Source organism: Eptesicus fuscus, chromosome 14 (assembly GCF_027574615.1).
Source record: "Eptesicus fuscus isolate TK198812 chromosome 14, DD_ASM_mEF_20220401, whole genome shotgun sequence".
NCBI lineage: Eukaryota > Metazoa > Chordata > Mammalia > Chiroptera > Vespertilionidae > Eptesicus > Eptesicus fuscus.
In genome coordinates this window covers 27,750,440-27,765,114 of record NC_072486.1, presented here as the reverse complement: position 1 = coordinate 27,765,114, position 14,675 = coordinate 27,750,440, and the positions used below count along the sequence as shown (strand labels likewise).

The 14,675-nt window shown below is 39.0% G+C and overlaps 1 protein-coding gene across 1 annotated transcript in view; it reads right to left on the bottom strand.

The window, feature by feature from the left end:
• Positions 1-14,675, bottom strand: part of PEX1 (peroxisomal biogenesis factor 1) — a 52,439-nt gene that overhangs the window by 18,498 nt on the left and 19,266 nt on the right. Inside the window, exons 11-16 of the mRNA XM_008149134.3 lie at positions 11,488-11,584; positions 9,730-9,900; positions 8,183-8,337; positions 4,624-4,813; positions 4,242-4,408; positions 2,153-2,287 (exon numbers count right to left, since the gene is read on the bottom strand). Of these exons, the coding sequence (XP_008147356.2) occupies positions 2,153-2,287; positions 4,242-4,408; positions 4,624-4,813; positions 8,183-8,337; positions 9,730-9,900; positions 11,488-11,584 (915 nt within the window). The remainder of the gene's footprint in view (positions 1-2,152; positions 2,288-4,241; positions 4,409-4,623; positions 4,814-8,182; positions 8,338-9,729; positions 9,901-11,487; positions 11,585-14,675) is intronic.

Below are 14,675 nucleotides of genomic sequence, written 5' to 3'. Positions count from 1 at the left end.
GGTCTTAGGCGACCCTGCTAGCGGTTCTCAACCTGTGGGTCGCGACAGGTTGAGAACTGCTGCTGTAGAGCCTAAGACCGGTGTGGCTCAGTGGTTGAGTGTCAACCCATAAACTGGGAGGTCATGGCTCAATTCCTGGTCAGGGCACATGCTCAGGTTGTGGGCTAGATCCCCAGTAGGGGGCGTGCAGGAGGCAGCAGATCAATGATTCTCTCTCATCATTGATGCATCTCTCTTCCCCGCTCCCTTCCTCTCTCTGAAATCAATAAAAACATATAAAATTAAAAAAGAACATCTAATATGAAGCTATCTAGATACCTATTAATGTACTAGTATTTAATTAGATTTCCTTAATATAATCAGAACTACAGAGAATGGAACAAGAAATAAATAAGGTAAATAGTAGGGACAAGGCAACAAATTCGCATCAGTGAAAGGCCTCTGTCTTTGTGCCTCGTAGGATTGACTCTGGTCCACCCAGAGAATTAGCTCTCTACTGAAACCTTTCCATAGAGAACTCACCCCAAATTGTGTTTTGAAGATCTACTAACGGCGTAAGATGTCCTCCCTAAATTCTAAAATTCAACAATATTCACAAAATTGAAAATTTTGTTTAAAACTACATTCCAGTGACAAGGAAAAGATAACCAAGGTCACAGTTATTACAGAATCCAGAAAAAAAGATAGGAAAATTTAAACGTTACAGTGTTTCTCCATTAATTCCAGAGTACCCATGTAACCAGCTCACAAAAAAAATCATGTGATAAAAGAAAGGTTGGCATAAGTCAATTGCAAGTTACTAAACTGGCTTTCAGTTTATAAATCAATTTTGAATAAAGTTAAAATATATGATTCCTTTGTCTGAAACCTAATCACTCTTGATAAACTAATACTGCTGGTTGCTGAAACTGTAAAACTAAGATATCAGAACCCAGACTAGTAGACTATGAGACATGCTGGCATGTCCCTTCATTACCACTCACCTTGTATCTGAAAAAACTCAGAACTAGTGTGACACAAGTGAAGATGAAATAGCCATCAGTAAGAGAACCACCAACCCAGCTTCCTGCCTCAGTGTGGTCTCCAGTCCTAGTCTTTTAGGCTTTCTTCTCCCTTCAAATATAGTGTGCTCTTTGATTTATTTATGTATAATTCCATTTATAAAGCATGAAGATTTGCCTTAAGCAAGAGCATAAGCCCTACAAAAGAGAGGTGGCTCATTATTCAATTTGCTCACAGCTTTAATAAATGGATCGCTGCTCCTACTAGCTTTCCAAATATCAGACTAACCCACAATCAACAAAAATAATGGTGCTCTGGCTGGTGTAGCTCAGTTGGTTGGAGTGTCGTCTCGCACACAAAGATGGCGGGTTCAATTCTCCGTCAGGGCACACACCCAGATTGTGGGTTTGGTCCCCAGTTGGGGCACATGCAACTAATAGATGTCTCTCTCTCACACTGGTATTTCTCTCCCTTTCCCTCTTGCTACCTTCCCCTTCCATTCTCTAAAAATCAATTTAAAAAAAGAAACATAAATGGTGGCGAGAATGTGGAGAAAGAAGCACCCTCATACATACTGGTGAGAACATACAAAGGTGTGAAATACAGTTTGGCGTTTCCTCAAAGAGTTACACATAGAATTAAAATTATCACCCAGCAATTACACTCCAAGGTATATAGATTCAAGAGAAATAAAAGCATGTCCACACAGAAATTTGAACATAATTTATAGCAGTATGATTCATAATAGCCAAAAGATGGAAACAACCCAACTGTCCAGTGATGAACAGATAAACTGTGCATATCCATACAATGGAATATTATTCAGGCATAAAAAGGACTAGAGTACATGCTACAACTTTGATGACCATTGAAAACATTATGCTAAGTGAAAGAAGCCAGACACAACAGGTGGGACATAGTTCATGATTCCTTTTATATGACATGCCCAGAATAGGCAAATCCATAGAGACAAAAAGCAGATTACTGGCTGCCAGGGAAAGGAGGGAATAGGGAATGGAATGAAAAAGTTGTGAAAGTGGAGAGCATTGTGACTGCATTATATGCCACTAAATTATACACTTTAAAATAGTTAATTATATATTACCTAAATTTTACCTCAATAAAAAGGAAAGACAAATGCAAAACATACCTTGACACTAATAAAATTCATTCCACTCTCTCGTGCAATTACCCCAGCTAGTAAGGTTTTTCCTGTTCCAGGAGGGCCATACAACAGTACTCCTGTTCTCTGTCGTATGGGCAAGTTTGCAAATAATTCTGGGTACTGAAAAATACAAAAATATGACAGCTTAGATCTAACCAATGACTAAGCAGCAGCCAAAGATCAATGTATACAGTAAGTATTCAAATGGGGATAATTGCCACCTTTATTAACAGAACAATGATAGAAAATAAAATCACTACTTAAAATAATAAACTCCTTAGATTTTTTTCCCTCAATTAGATCATGGAACACATTCTACACAAATGCATGTAGCTGCATAGAATTTCTTTCCATTTTTTTCTGTGTGTTTTTTTTTTTAATACTATAAAAGTACTACAGTCTAGCCAGTTTTGCTCAGTGGATAGAGCGTCAGCCCTGGACCAAAGGGTCCCCAGTTCAATTCCGGTCAGGGGCACATACCCAGGTTGTGGGCTCAATCCTTGGCCCTGGCAGGGGCACGAACGGGAGGCAACCAATCAATATGTCTCTCTCACAAATCAATGGAAAAATATCCTTAAGTCAGGATTAAAAGAAAAAAGTACTACATTAAGAAAATAAAAACCAGTCTTTTGCCGAAACCGGTTTGGCTCAGTGGATAGAGTGTCAGTCTGCGGACTGAGGGGTCCCAGGTTCGATTCCGGTCAGGGGCATGTACATTGGTTGTGGGCACATCCCCAGTGGGGGGTGTGCAGGAGGCAGCTGGTTGATGTTTCTCATTGATGTTTCTAGCTCTCTATCCCTCTCCCTTCCTCTCTGTAAAAAATCAATAAAATATATATTAAAAAAACAAGAAAAACAACAGTCTTTTAATAAGTATACTGTCTTCCACTTAGACGGTTCATGGGCAAGTTCTGACAGCTATGCAAATTCAAAGAAAGAGAAGAAATAATGGAAAGGCTTGGGTAATGATAATAGACAATAAAGTATCCCATTTGGTTACATTAACTGAGGTCCTTACCCATTTCTCTCCTCTTTGCATAGGTCCCTGGTCTCATGCAATGATGCTTCTCTCTCAGGTTTCCGATTCAAACACACTGCCACCTAGTCTCTACCTTCTGATCTGAAGAACAATTTACATTTGCCCATATATTGTGCCATCTGCTTGGTCTATGCTGCCTGATCACTCTGCCTTTCCAGGACTGACACCCAGAGTCTGGAAATGTGGCTTCATCCATCAGTTCTGTGGCCTAGATGACTCTCCACCTCCCAGTTATTCCTACCTATTTCTGTTCAAATCCCAGCTGACAGTTCATTTTGCTTTAGTACAACCTGAATGAGTCAAACAAAACATAAGAACTATGAAATTCACATCAAAATGTATTTAATGTGCCCTACCTTGTTTGGCTCGGTAGGGCACATGCACAGGTTGAAAGGTCCTAGGCTCGATTCCGGTCAAGGGCAAATGCCCAGGTTGCGGGCTCGATCCCCAGTGGGGGGCGTGCAGGAGGCAGTCAATCAATGGATCTCTCTCATCATTGATGTTTCTATCTCTCTCTCCCTCTCCCTTCCTCTCTGAAATCAATAAAAATATATATTTTTTAAAAAAGTATTTAATGTAAATACCACCCCGCTTTCTTTTTTTCTTTTTATTTTCTTTTTAAGTATATATTTATTGATTTCTGAGAGGAAGGGAGAGGGAGAGACAGAAACAACAATAATGAGAGAGAACCATTGATCGGCCGCCTCCTACACGCCCTCCACTGGGGACTGAGCCCGCAACCCAGTCATGTGCCCCTGACCGGAATCGAACCCGGGGCCCTTCAGTCCACAGGCCGACGCTCTATCCACTGAGCCAAACCAGCCAGGGCCCCGCTTTCTTTATAACCTTCTCATGGGCAAGGAGTACATCTAATACTTCAAGTCTGCTAGCGTACCAAAAAACAGTGCTGGACATTTCTTTGGTAACTAAGAAAATACTTGTTGAATCAAACTGAGAATGGGCAGGCCAACACATAAAGCCAAAGCCAGTGACTCAGTGGATCCGTGGGAGTAAGTACTTGATTTTTTAAAGTACCTTTGCTGGTAACTGAATAGTATCCATAAGGATCTGCCGAACTTCATGTAATCCACCAATCTTATCCCAGCCCAGGTCCTGAGGTTTATGCAGGTTGACGTTTCGCAGAGATGCAGGAATAAATCCTTGGAGAGCCTTTTGGAAGTCCAGTGTTGTTAAAAGCAATTCTGTTTAAAAATAAACAAAACTTCTTTTGGTAGTCATATCTATGTACAAATTTTTAAAATATGCCATCTACTTAGCTGACAATGCCAATCTTCTAGTCAAATAACTACATATTTGAATACTAAAATGGAATATATTTAATTCATGCCTTACTACAATTACACTTCTCCACCACAGAATGAAGATTCTAAATGTTGGTTTTAGTGGTAAAACATACCTTCCCTGGTGGATATACTCTGGTGAGAGAGATGAGAATGTATGGCTCGATCCACAAGCACTGTAAAATCTCTGGCCACAAACCCTTCAGTTTCTTTAGCTATACGTTGCAGGTCAAGGTCAGTGAACTTGTTTACATCACAGTCTAGTTTATTTTTTATTACATTATGCAGAATTTCACATCTTTGTTCCTAAAGAAAAAACACAAAACTCAAATTTCTAATTTTTGCTCAGCTGTAAATTTTAGTACATATACTTTGAGAACTATCAGGTTGGCGTAATCTACCATGACAGAAAGCAGATTGGTGACTGTCTGCAGATGGAGTGGGGGAGGGATGGACTGCAAAAGGGCACCAGGAAACTTCTGGGAGTGATGGAAATATCTGCTACCCTAATTGTGGTGATGGTGCCATGGTATATACACATGTTAAAAGCGATCCATGTTGCTAAGTGGTTAGAGCATTGCCGCATGCACCGAAGGGTCTTGGGTTTGATTCCCAATCAAGGGCACGTATCTGGATTTCAAGTTTGATCCCTGACCCCGGCCAGGGTACATGCAGGGGGCAACCAATAGATGTCTTTCTCACATCCATGTTTCTCTCTCCCTCTCTCCCCTTCTCTCTAAAAATCAATGGGAAAAATATCCTCAGGTGAGGATTAACGACAACCAAAGAAAGTGAGCAAACTGTACATTTTAAATAATGAGTTTGTCTTCTTCAATTATACCTCAGTAAGTTATAAGAAAACATTGATAAATAATTGCTATTTCTGGCTTCAGAAAAGCCTTTTTTAGTAAAATCTGGTTCCTTTCAGAGTGTTTCTTTTTTTGTTCCTAAAAAACTTATTTTTAAATACATGTTCAATGGCCAAAACCACTATCATTTTGTTATACTTAATAACAGGTATAATACTTTTATTCTCTTTTTAAGATATGTATTTATTGATTTTAGAGAGAGGAAGGGAGAGGGACGAGAGATAGAAAAACATCAATGTGGGAGAGAAACATTGATCAACTGCCTCCCATACCCACCCCAATCCATACCTCGACCGGGATGGAATCCGAAACCTGGGCAGGTGCCCTGACTGGAAATTGAACCAGCGACCTTTTGGTGCATGGGGCAATGCTCCAACCAACTGAGCCAGGTCAATACTTTTATTCTTCAATAACAGTTAGTTAGCACAGGGGTGTTGAGCATTTAGGGTAGATGGTAGGTAAACTGGTGCTGGAATCCAAGGGAAGGAAGGCCTATTGCATGAATCTCTTCATGCAATGGGCCTCTAGTATGAAATATATATTTGGTCTTTGTCCCCATTTCTGGCACCAATTTCCTAAAACCCTTAGAATTTCCTAAGAGATGAGAGTGATAAAGGTGTTCTGATATTCACAACAAACCCCTTCCAATCACATCTGAGTTTACGTTAATGAGATGACTTTTGGAAAGCACCTAAGAAAGGGGGCTGGTTGCCAGGGGAACCAACCATAATTAGAGAGTTGAAACCTCCCGACTTCCCAGGAGGGGAGTGGGGCTGGAGGCTGAATCAACTGCCCATAGTTAATGACTTAATCAATCATGCCAACATAATGAAGCCTCCATAAAAATCTAAAGGAGGGGGTTCAGAGAGCTTCTAACTTGGTGAACCAGACACTTCCGTGTGCCAAAGTGCTGGGCCCCAACCTCTATGGGATAGAAACTCTTTTGTGAGGACAGGACCTCACCCTATGTATCTTTTCATCTAGGTGTCGATTCATATCCTTCAACATCTTCTGTAATAAACCAGTAGTCTAGTGACTAACTAGTATCCTAAATTGTGTGAGCTGATCTAGCAAATTAATCGAAGCCAAGGAGGGGGCTGTGGGAATCTCGGATTTATCCAGGGAGAAGTGCAGGGTCTGGCCCTAACTGGTTTGGCTCAGTGGACTGAGGGGTCCCAGGTTCGATTCCGGTCATGGGCATGTGCCTTGGTTGCGGGCACATCCCCAGTGGGAGGTGTGCAGGAGGCAGCTGATCGATGTCTCTCATCGATGTTTCTAACTTTCTATCCCTCTCCCTCTCTGTAAAAAAATCAATAAAATATATATTTTTTAAAAAGTGCAGGGTCTGAGTATTTAGGGTAGATGCTAGGAATTGAAATTGGACGTGGACTTAAAATCAGCATCTGAAGTGGAGGCCTGTCTTGTGAGACTGAGCCCTTAACCTGTGGGATCTGACTGTATCTCCAGGTAGATAGTGTCAGAATTGAGTTGAATTGTAGAACTCCCAGCTGGTGTCCAAAAATTTGCTTAGTGGTGTGAGGAAAAGACCCACACATTGGAACTGGATGCTGAAATCAGTGAATACAAAATATCAGTGCTGTTAAAAAAACACACAAAAAACCAGTTTGCCTGGCCAGTGTGGCTCAGTAGTTGAGTGTCAACTCATACACCAAGAGGTCACAGGTTGGATTTCTGGTCAGGGCACATGTCCAGGTTGTGGGCTTGATCCCCAGTAGGGGGTGTGCAGAAGGCAACCAATGATGTTCTCCTCTCATTGATGTTTCTATCTCTACCTCCTCCTTTCTTTCTCTCTAAAAAATCAATAAAGCATATTTTTTAAAAGTTTAATCAAATTTTTAAAAGATATCTACTTGCATTCTCACTGCTCTTATTCATTAAGAAAAAATGAATTGCTTGAAAAAGCAATTATGTGAGGTGATGGATGTATTAAGATGATGGTGGTAAATATTTCACAATGTGTATCAAATCATGTTGTACATTTTAAATATATGCAATTTTGTCAATTATATGTCAATAAAGCTGAAAAAACTCTAATTTCCATGATGTATTTACACATTCCACCAAAAAAACTGAAGTAGTTCAGAATTCTTAGGTTGTTTCTTTTAAATGGAATAAAAAAAGAAAGCTTAAGTTTAAAAAAAAGAAGAAATGCTGTTTTCAAAAAGCCATTTCCTCAGAAAGTACATAGTAATATTTCAGGCAGTTATACATGAAATTGTTTCTAAGCACAATATGCACCAAATGTCACCTTTTAAAATATTCTTTTTTTTTAAAATATATTTTATTGATTTTTTACAGAGAGGAAGGGAGAGGGATAGAGAGTTAGAAACATCAATGAGAGAGAAACATTGATCAGCTGCCTCCTGCACACCCCCTACTGGGGATGTGCCCGCAACCAAGGTACATGCCCTTGACTGGAATCGAACCTGGGACCCTTCAGTGTGCAGGCCGACGCTCTATCCACTGAGCCAAACCGGTTAGGGCTAAAATATTCTTAAAATAAATATTTTTTTTCTATTTGACGAGGGCGGGGGGGTGGGGGAAGAAAAGGGGTGGGGGAGAGAGACACTGATTTCTTGTTCCCCTTACTTATGAATTCACTGGTTGCTCCTTCTATGTGTCCTGACTGAGGATTAAACCTGCAACCTTGGTGTATTGGGACGATGCCCTAACCAACTGAGCTACCTGGCCAGGGTCTAAAATATTCTTAAGATCACTAACATAAGCATATGTTTAGAGCCATAAATCAATAAAATTGAAACAATTTTCACAAGCAGTATGTTACCTGGTCAGGAGGTTGAATATGCTGGACACACTGAAATATGTGAATTCCTTGAGGAGAAACAAGTGAAGGATGCAGGGAATGTTGAGACTGGCTTGTGGCAATCAGTGCAACCAAACTTCCCATGGAAATAAACTCTTTCAAAATATTGTTCAAAGCTAGAATCAAGCAACATAGTGTAAAAGCTTAGTAAATCTAAACATAGAAATTTTAAATTAAAAATAATGATCATCTAAAGTCATGCTTTAAGACAGAATATGAATGGTTAGGCTCCTTCATACTTTTTAGTAATTAAATCTTCTGTTCATTCAATGCACTCATTTATCTATTAAGGACCTAAAATATCTGACCTGGCTCTAACCAATCTAATGAAGCAGACATATGAGGCACTGAATGCTCAGAAAAATGCCTAGTGGAGTTCGTTACTTCTGGATCTTATAAAGTAAATGAAAAGGAGTCTCTGAAATGAATATTATGGAAAGGTAATAAATTTCCACATTGTGTTCTGTAATAAAGCAAAATATAGCTCCATGAGTTCCTGAACAATCGCTTTCCACCTCAGAACTTGCAGGTTTGGGTGGTTATAGGTCAAACACTGAGCCAGGCATTAGTAATGTGTATCTGAGTCCTGACCTAGAAATTCGCAGCATTCCCTTAAACACCACACTTACAAGCCTTGCAAATGCTATAGGATTCAAAAATGTGAGATTAACATGGTTTAATAACCCAAGCCACTGTGTTGCATTTTGTATCTGTTTTAGCTCTCAAGAACCTTGAGGCAGCTGAATGCTGCCAGATCGTCCAGTGGCCCTGCCTCAAGCCCTCTCCTTGAATTCTAAGCTCCAGCCATGGGTTACTCCCTAACATACCATGATTCTTGTATCTCTGTGCTTTTGCCTGTGGACCACACTTACTTCATGCTAATTTCTACTCCATCAAAACTCATCTCATTTATCAACTCCTCCAAGAAGCCTTCCCTGTCAAGTCCTTAGTGCCCTGCAATACTCCAGGCAGAGCATGCCGCCCACCTCCTAGCTGGGTCACCCTGGTCAAATGACCTATTCTTTGAATATCTCTTTACCCACCTGTAAAACCAGGAGGATATCTGCATGTAGAGTACAAAGCAATCTGTAGCCCAGAAAGGGCACGCAGCATGGCAGCTACCATTATTATCATCAGTATTCTAAACTAAAATTGTCTTTTTACTTTTCTCTCTTCTCCCAGACTTTGAAAATAAAGACTGCACAAGAATTAGACAAATATTTGTCAAATGAACAAAGCAAGAGTAAATCTGTACAATTTAAGCAATTTCTTATCAGTGCAGGAGAATGAAAAGTCCCCCAAAGCCTGATCGTGAAGTTGCAGAATTTCCACACTGCTCTTATTCTACAGATTTTGCTAATACAGACCAAGTGTGGAATGCTATCAGAAGCTCGATACATAACACATATATTCTATTCTCTGAAGAGAGCAGATTTACCATTAAGACTAAAAATGCTGCCTGATGAAAGAAAAGGGCCTGAAGCCAGGGATGGATGTGTTGCCATTACCATGCGCCAGCCGGTGGCTCTGCACCATCTCAGGACCACGCTCCTGCTCCGGTGCGGCAGGCAGGCCGACAATGAGATCCAGGTCATCCAGCAGAACAACAGAAGGCTGCCTCCAGGCCGCCTCTGAGAAAGCCGCCTCTAGAGTTTTTTGTATGCTTTCAAGCCTTTTTCCTTAAGACAGAAGATATCAAGTGATTTAATGTTATTTCAGGGCTGGGAAAGTTCAGGCTACCATTATGAAAGCATTAGACAAGCTCAGTATTAGCTTAACTATTAAAATTTGATCCATATTTTGTTAATATACCAAATTTTAAAATTTTTTAATCATTGATATGGTTTAACTAATACAGCACCAAAGGATGAAGGGATTTTAAAAAACTGAAAAAAAGGAATATGCTACTATAATTTCTGAATGTATATATTTATCTATGCCTCACCTCATTCCATAGGAATTTCAGGTGGTTTACAGCAAAACAGTAAAATAAAGGCAGATTGTGGGAAAATGTAAATGAGAACAGGATATCAGGATTCAGATAAAATCAAACACAAATGATCCTAAAGTTGCTGTATTTGAAGAATAAATTTGGCTTCAAAGTTCCTGGTGAATTATAAAGTCTTAATTTTCAAAGAATAGAAAACATACCAAATCATAAACCAATGTAAAGAGTTATTTAGCTGTAAAACTAAATTTTCACATGAGGCTCCAAACAGGACTGGGAGATGGGCAACCTCTCCAAAACCACCTTTACAGCATATGGAATAATGGGTTTGAAAGCTATTTGTAGTTTCTTATCATATACTAGATAAAAAACAAACCTGAAATTAAACAAGGAGTCGGAACTATATGGTAGAGGTAGCCAAGTGGGGGTGGGGAATAACCACTCAAAGTAGAATCTTTCCAATCATTTAAAAATTTGAGTAGATAATAATGTCAAATGTTAAAGACTTTTAAGAGTACAGAAGTGCAGCCCTAGCTGGTTTGGCTCCGTGGATAGAGCATCGACCTGCGGACCCAAGGGTCCTGGGTTCCATATCAGTCAAGGGCACGTGCCTCGGTTGCAGGCTCCTCCCCGACCCAGGCCCTGGTTGGGGCTTGTGCAGGAGGCAACCAATCAATGTGTTTCTCTCACATCGATGTTTCTCTCTGTATTCCCCTCTCTCTTCCACTCTCTCTAAAAATCAATGGAAAAACAGCTTCGGGTGAGGATTAATAGAAGTACAGAAGTGCATTTGGTAAATTGTGATTCATTTTGCTGTCCACTCCTCTTCACTCACCTTCCCTCCCGAGGCAACCACTCTGCCAGTTTCTCATAACAATTCAGGGATAATTTATGCCCTTTGGAACAGGGGTGGGGACAGAATCATTTGGCCTGGCCCTGCCAATGCATTGAGTGAGCTAATTAAATGTTTGACCAAATACAACATGCTAATTTTTAAGCTGATAATTTTGTATGGTCCTTGAATCATGTTATAAATATCCAAATGGCTCTTGGCAGAAAAAAAGGTTCCCCACCCCTGCTTTAGAGTATATTCTAAATACTAACTTTCTCAGAGTGGCATTTCCAGGAATACAGTCTACAGTTTTGGCTAGAAAAAAAATGGCCTCCGTTCATATGGAGAGTTTAAAATTTTTTATTAAATATATTAGAAAGCCCACCAAAGATTTAAATTTTTAAGGAATTTAAGATTAGATATTTGTATTTATTAGACTAACAGCATTTAAATAATCTTTCTGTTTTTCTACCTAGACAGTCATACCTCGTAAAACCTTACAGTCAACCATCTCCACATGAGCGTCCAATGTGTCAAATGCTTCCTTACAGATCGCTTTGGCTAGAGTTGACTTTCCACTCCCCTACAAAATAATTAACTCGTAAGAACTCGCAATATAGTCAATCACAGAAATAGCCCCTGTCACTGTGGCAACCACAAAAATTAAGCCTCATCAATCAAGTACACACTATTATATGACAATATAGCTCAATAAAGCTGGGGCGGGGGGCGGGGGGGACCCACATCCCTGGAACTCTAGGATCACTTTACAGTGAGTGACATGTAACATAAAGTAACAGGAAGGAGCGAGCACCTGGATTCATGAACTTGTAAGAGAGCACTGCAGGGTAAGTGGGAAAAACTATTTCCTAAATACTCAAGTCTAGCAAAGAAAACACATTATATTCTACAAAGAAACCAAGAGGTTCCAGCTTCCTAGCCTTAATAGCAGGATTCAAGTATTCTATAACCATACTAAAGGTTAACAGATGACAACACAATCCCAGGAATATAAACCCATAAAAGGGGCACTTCCCCACCCCAACTCCAACCTCAATTTGTACTAATACTAAAAATAATAAATTGCTTTGAAAAAAAGTTAGGGAAAAAAAGAGTATATACCAATTTAGCTGCTGTGTGAGATATGCAGTGGTTACTAAAGTAGGGCTTTTTTTTTTTTTTAAGCTTATAGGAGCTGTATGTATGCATCCTATGTCATTATAGTGCCTACATGGCAAATAAACATCTAATTTGGTTTTTACAATTTGTTAGTTAAAACAATCACTAATATGTAAATCTCTTTAAAAACAGGTAATGCTTCATTATTTCTTAATAGAAGGAAATAATATGAACATTCAATAATTATTTTTGATAAATAAAACTTTATTCCTATTTAATCTCAGTTATTTTTAATGAAAAAATATTACCCACTTCTCTTATTATCTTAAATAAACTAACTTTAATTCAGTTTCTTGGTACAGCATAACTTGACTAATTAGGGTACAATGAAGCCCGCAGAGACTATTAAGGTGGGTAGAACAGTTTACTTTTTATATGAATAACTCCAGATTATATAGGGTTTTGATCCAATGTGCACTTTTTTCCTAAGTAAAAGTTTAATTTTTTCCTGATTATAAAATAATTGGTAACACATACATAATAATTATAAATACTTAGTAGAGAAAGCCAAAAAAATCTCTGGTAATCATCCTACCACACAGAAGTACCCTTTGCCAATTGTTCTGATGTGTTATCCTTACAGGCACTCTACTAACATTTTATGCAAATTTATAAAGATGGGATTACAGTATTCATGCAAGTTTGCAGTAAATCATTGTCCTCTTTATCAACAAATACAGAGCGGCATCTGCTCCCTAGTATACCACCACTGTGGGATGTATTGGACCACAACGTTCAAAAAGCCCCTTCCTGAGTGTATATTTATGCTGCTCCCAATTTTTAATTATTATAAGCTAAAATAAATATACACATACATACATATAAGTTTACTTATTTGTCAGATTATACCTTTAAGATAAATTTCTAGAAGCGGAATTCTACATCAAAACCTTTTTTTGTTTGTTTTTACATACTTAAAATTTTGCTAAGCATTGCTAGAGTGCTCCCTTAAAAAGCTAAACACTGGCAGATTTTTATAGTTCTTTTAATAAACATTGATTTCCTCCCTCAAACTACTATTATTTCTTACCACTGTTGTTTTGTCTAGCTTTAGCAACCTTACATTAGTTCTAATATGTTGTTTTTCATTATTGCGGACTAAAAAAACAGCCAAGGTTTTGATGAAAAGTTGAAACTCAACAGGCACTCAACAAATACTACCATTATTAGAGTTTACAGAATTACATTTATATCTGAAGCCAATGGGTTTCACAAAGAAATTAGGGGTGTTGTGGGATAGGTCCTGCCAGTCATAATCATTTTGCCTACGCAGAGGGCTTTTTCTCCTTACTGAAAATAACTCACATTTGTATAGCACTTTTTAGTTTACAGAGCCTTTTCGTATATATTATTTCCTTAAATGAGGTGATTCTAAGAAGGCAAATAAGACACTAAAAAAATGCCTCAAGTCAGGCCAGTAAGTACATGGGAGAAATGGGTCTCAAACCCAGTCTTTGGTTGTTCTTCCTATTTAACCACGCTATCCTACATGAGACTTTGGTTGCAAAGTCAGTAGGAAATCCCTTTAAAAAAAAAAAAAATTTCTACCATAATGCACTTTGAAATCTGACATAGATAATCTAGAAACCACAGAGTATCTGCTATATTTTACTAGCCTTGCACACCTGGGATAAAGCCAACTTGATTGTGGCATATAATTCTTTTCACACATTGATCTGATTTGCTAATATTTTGTTGAGAATTTTCATATCTGTGTTTATGAGAGGTACTCTGGTTTGTAGTTTTCTTTTCCTGTACTGTCTTTGTCTGGTTTTGGTGTTAGGGAAATGCTGGCCCAATAGAATGAGTTAGGAAGTGTTGCTTGTATCCTCTGAAAGAGACTGTAGTGAAGTGGTGTAATTTCTTACTTGTTTGGCAGAATTAACCCGAGAACCCATCTGGGCCTGGTGCTTTCAGTTCTGGAAGATTATTAATTACTGACTCAATTTCTTTAATAGATATAGGCCTTTTTATAATGTCTGTTTCTCCTTGTGTGAGTTTTGGCAGCTTGTGTCTTCCAAAGTAATTGGTCTATTCATCTATGTCATCATATTTGTGGGCATAGAGTTTTCATTACTATTACTATTTTATTATCTTTTTTTCTATCCTCACCCAAGGATACATTTCTTAAATTGATTTTTAGACGGGGGGAGGGAAGGGGAGGAAAGAAAGGAAGGAGGGAGGGTGGGAGAGAGGGAGAGAAATACTGATGAGAGAAACATCGATCAGTTGCCTCCTGTATGTGCCCTAACTCGGAATTGAACCTGCAACTTTTTGGTAAATGGGAGGATGCTCCATCCAACCTAGCCACCTGGCCAGGGCACGTTATCCTTTTAATGTCCATGGGAAATTTAGCGATACGCCCCTCCCTCCCCTTTCATTTCACATATTGGTAATTTCTTTCTCTCTCTCTCTCTCCCCATCCCCCCCACCCCTGTGTGTGTGTTTGTTCTAATTTTTTATTAGGCTGTTACACAGGAGGTTTACTTTGTAAT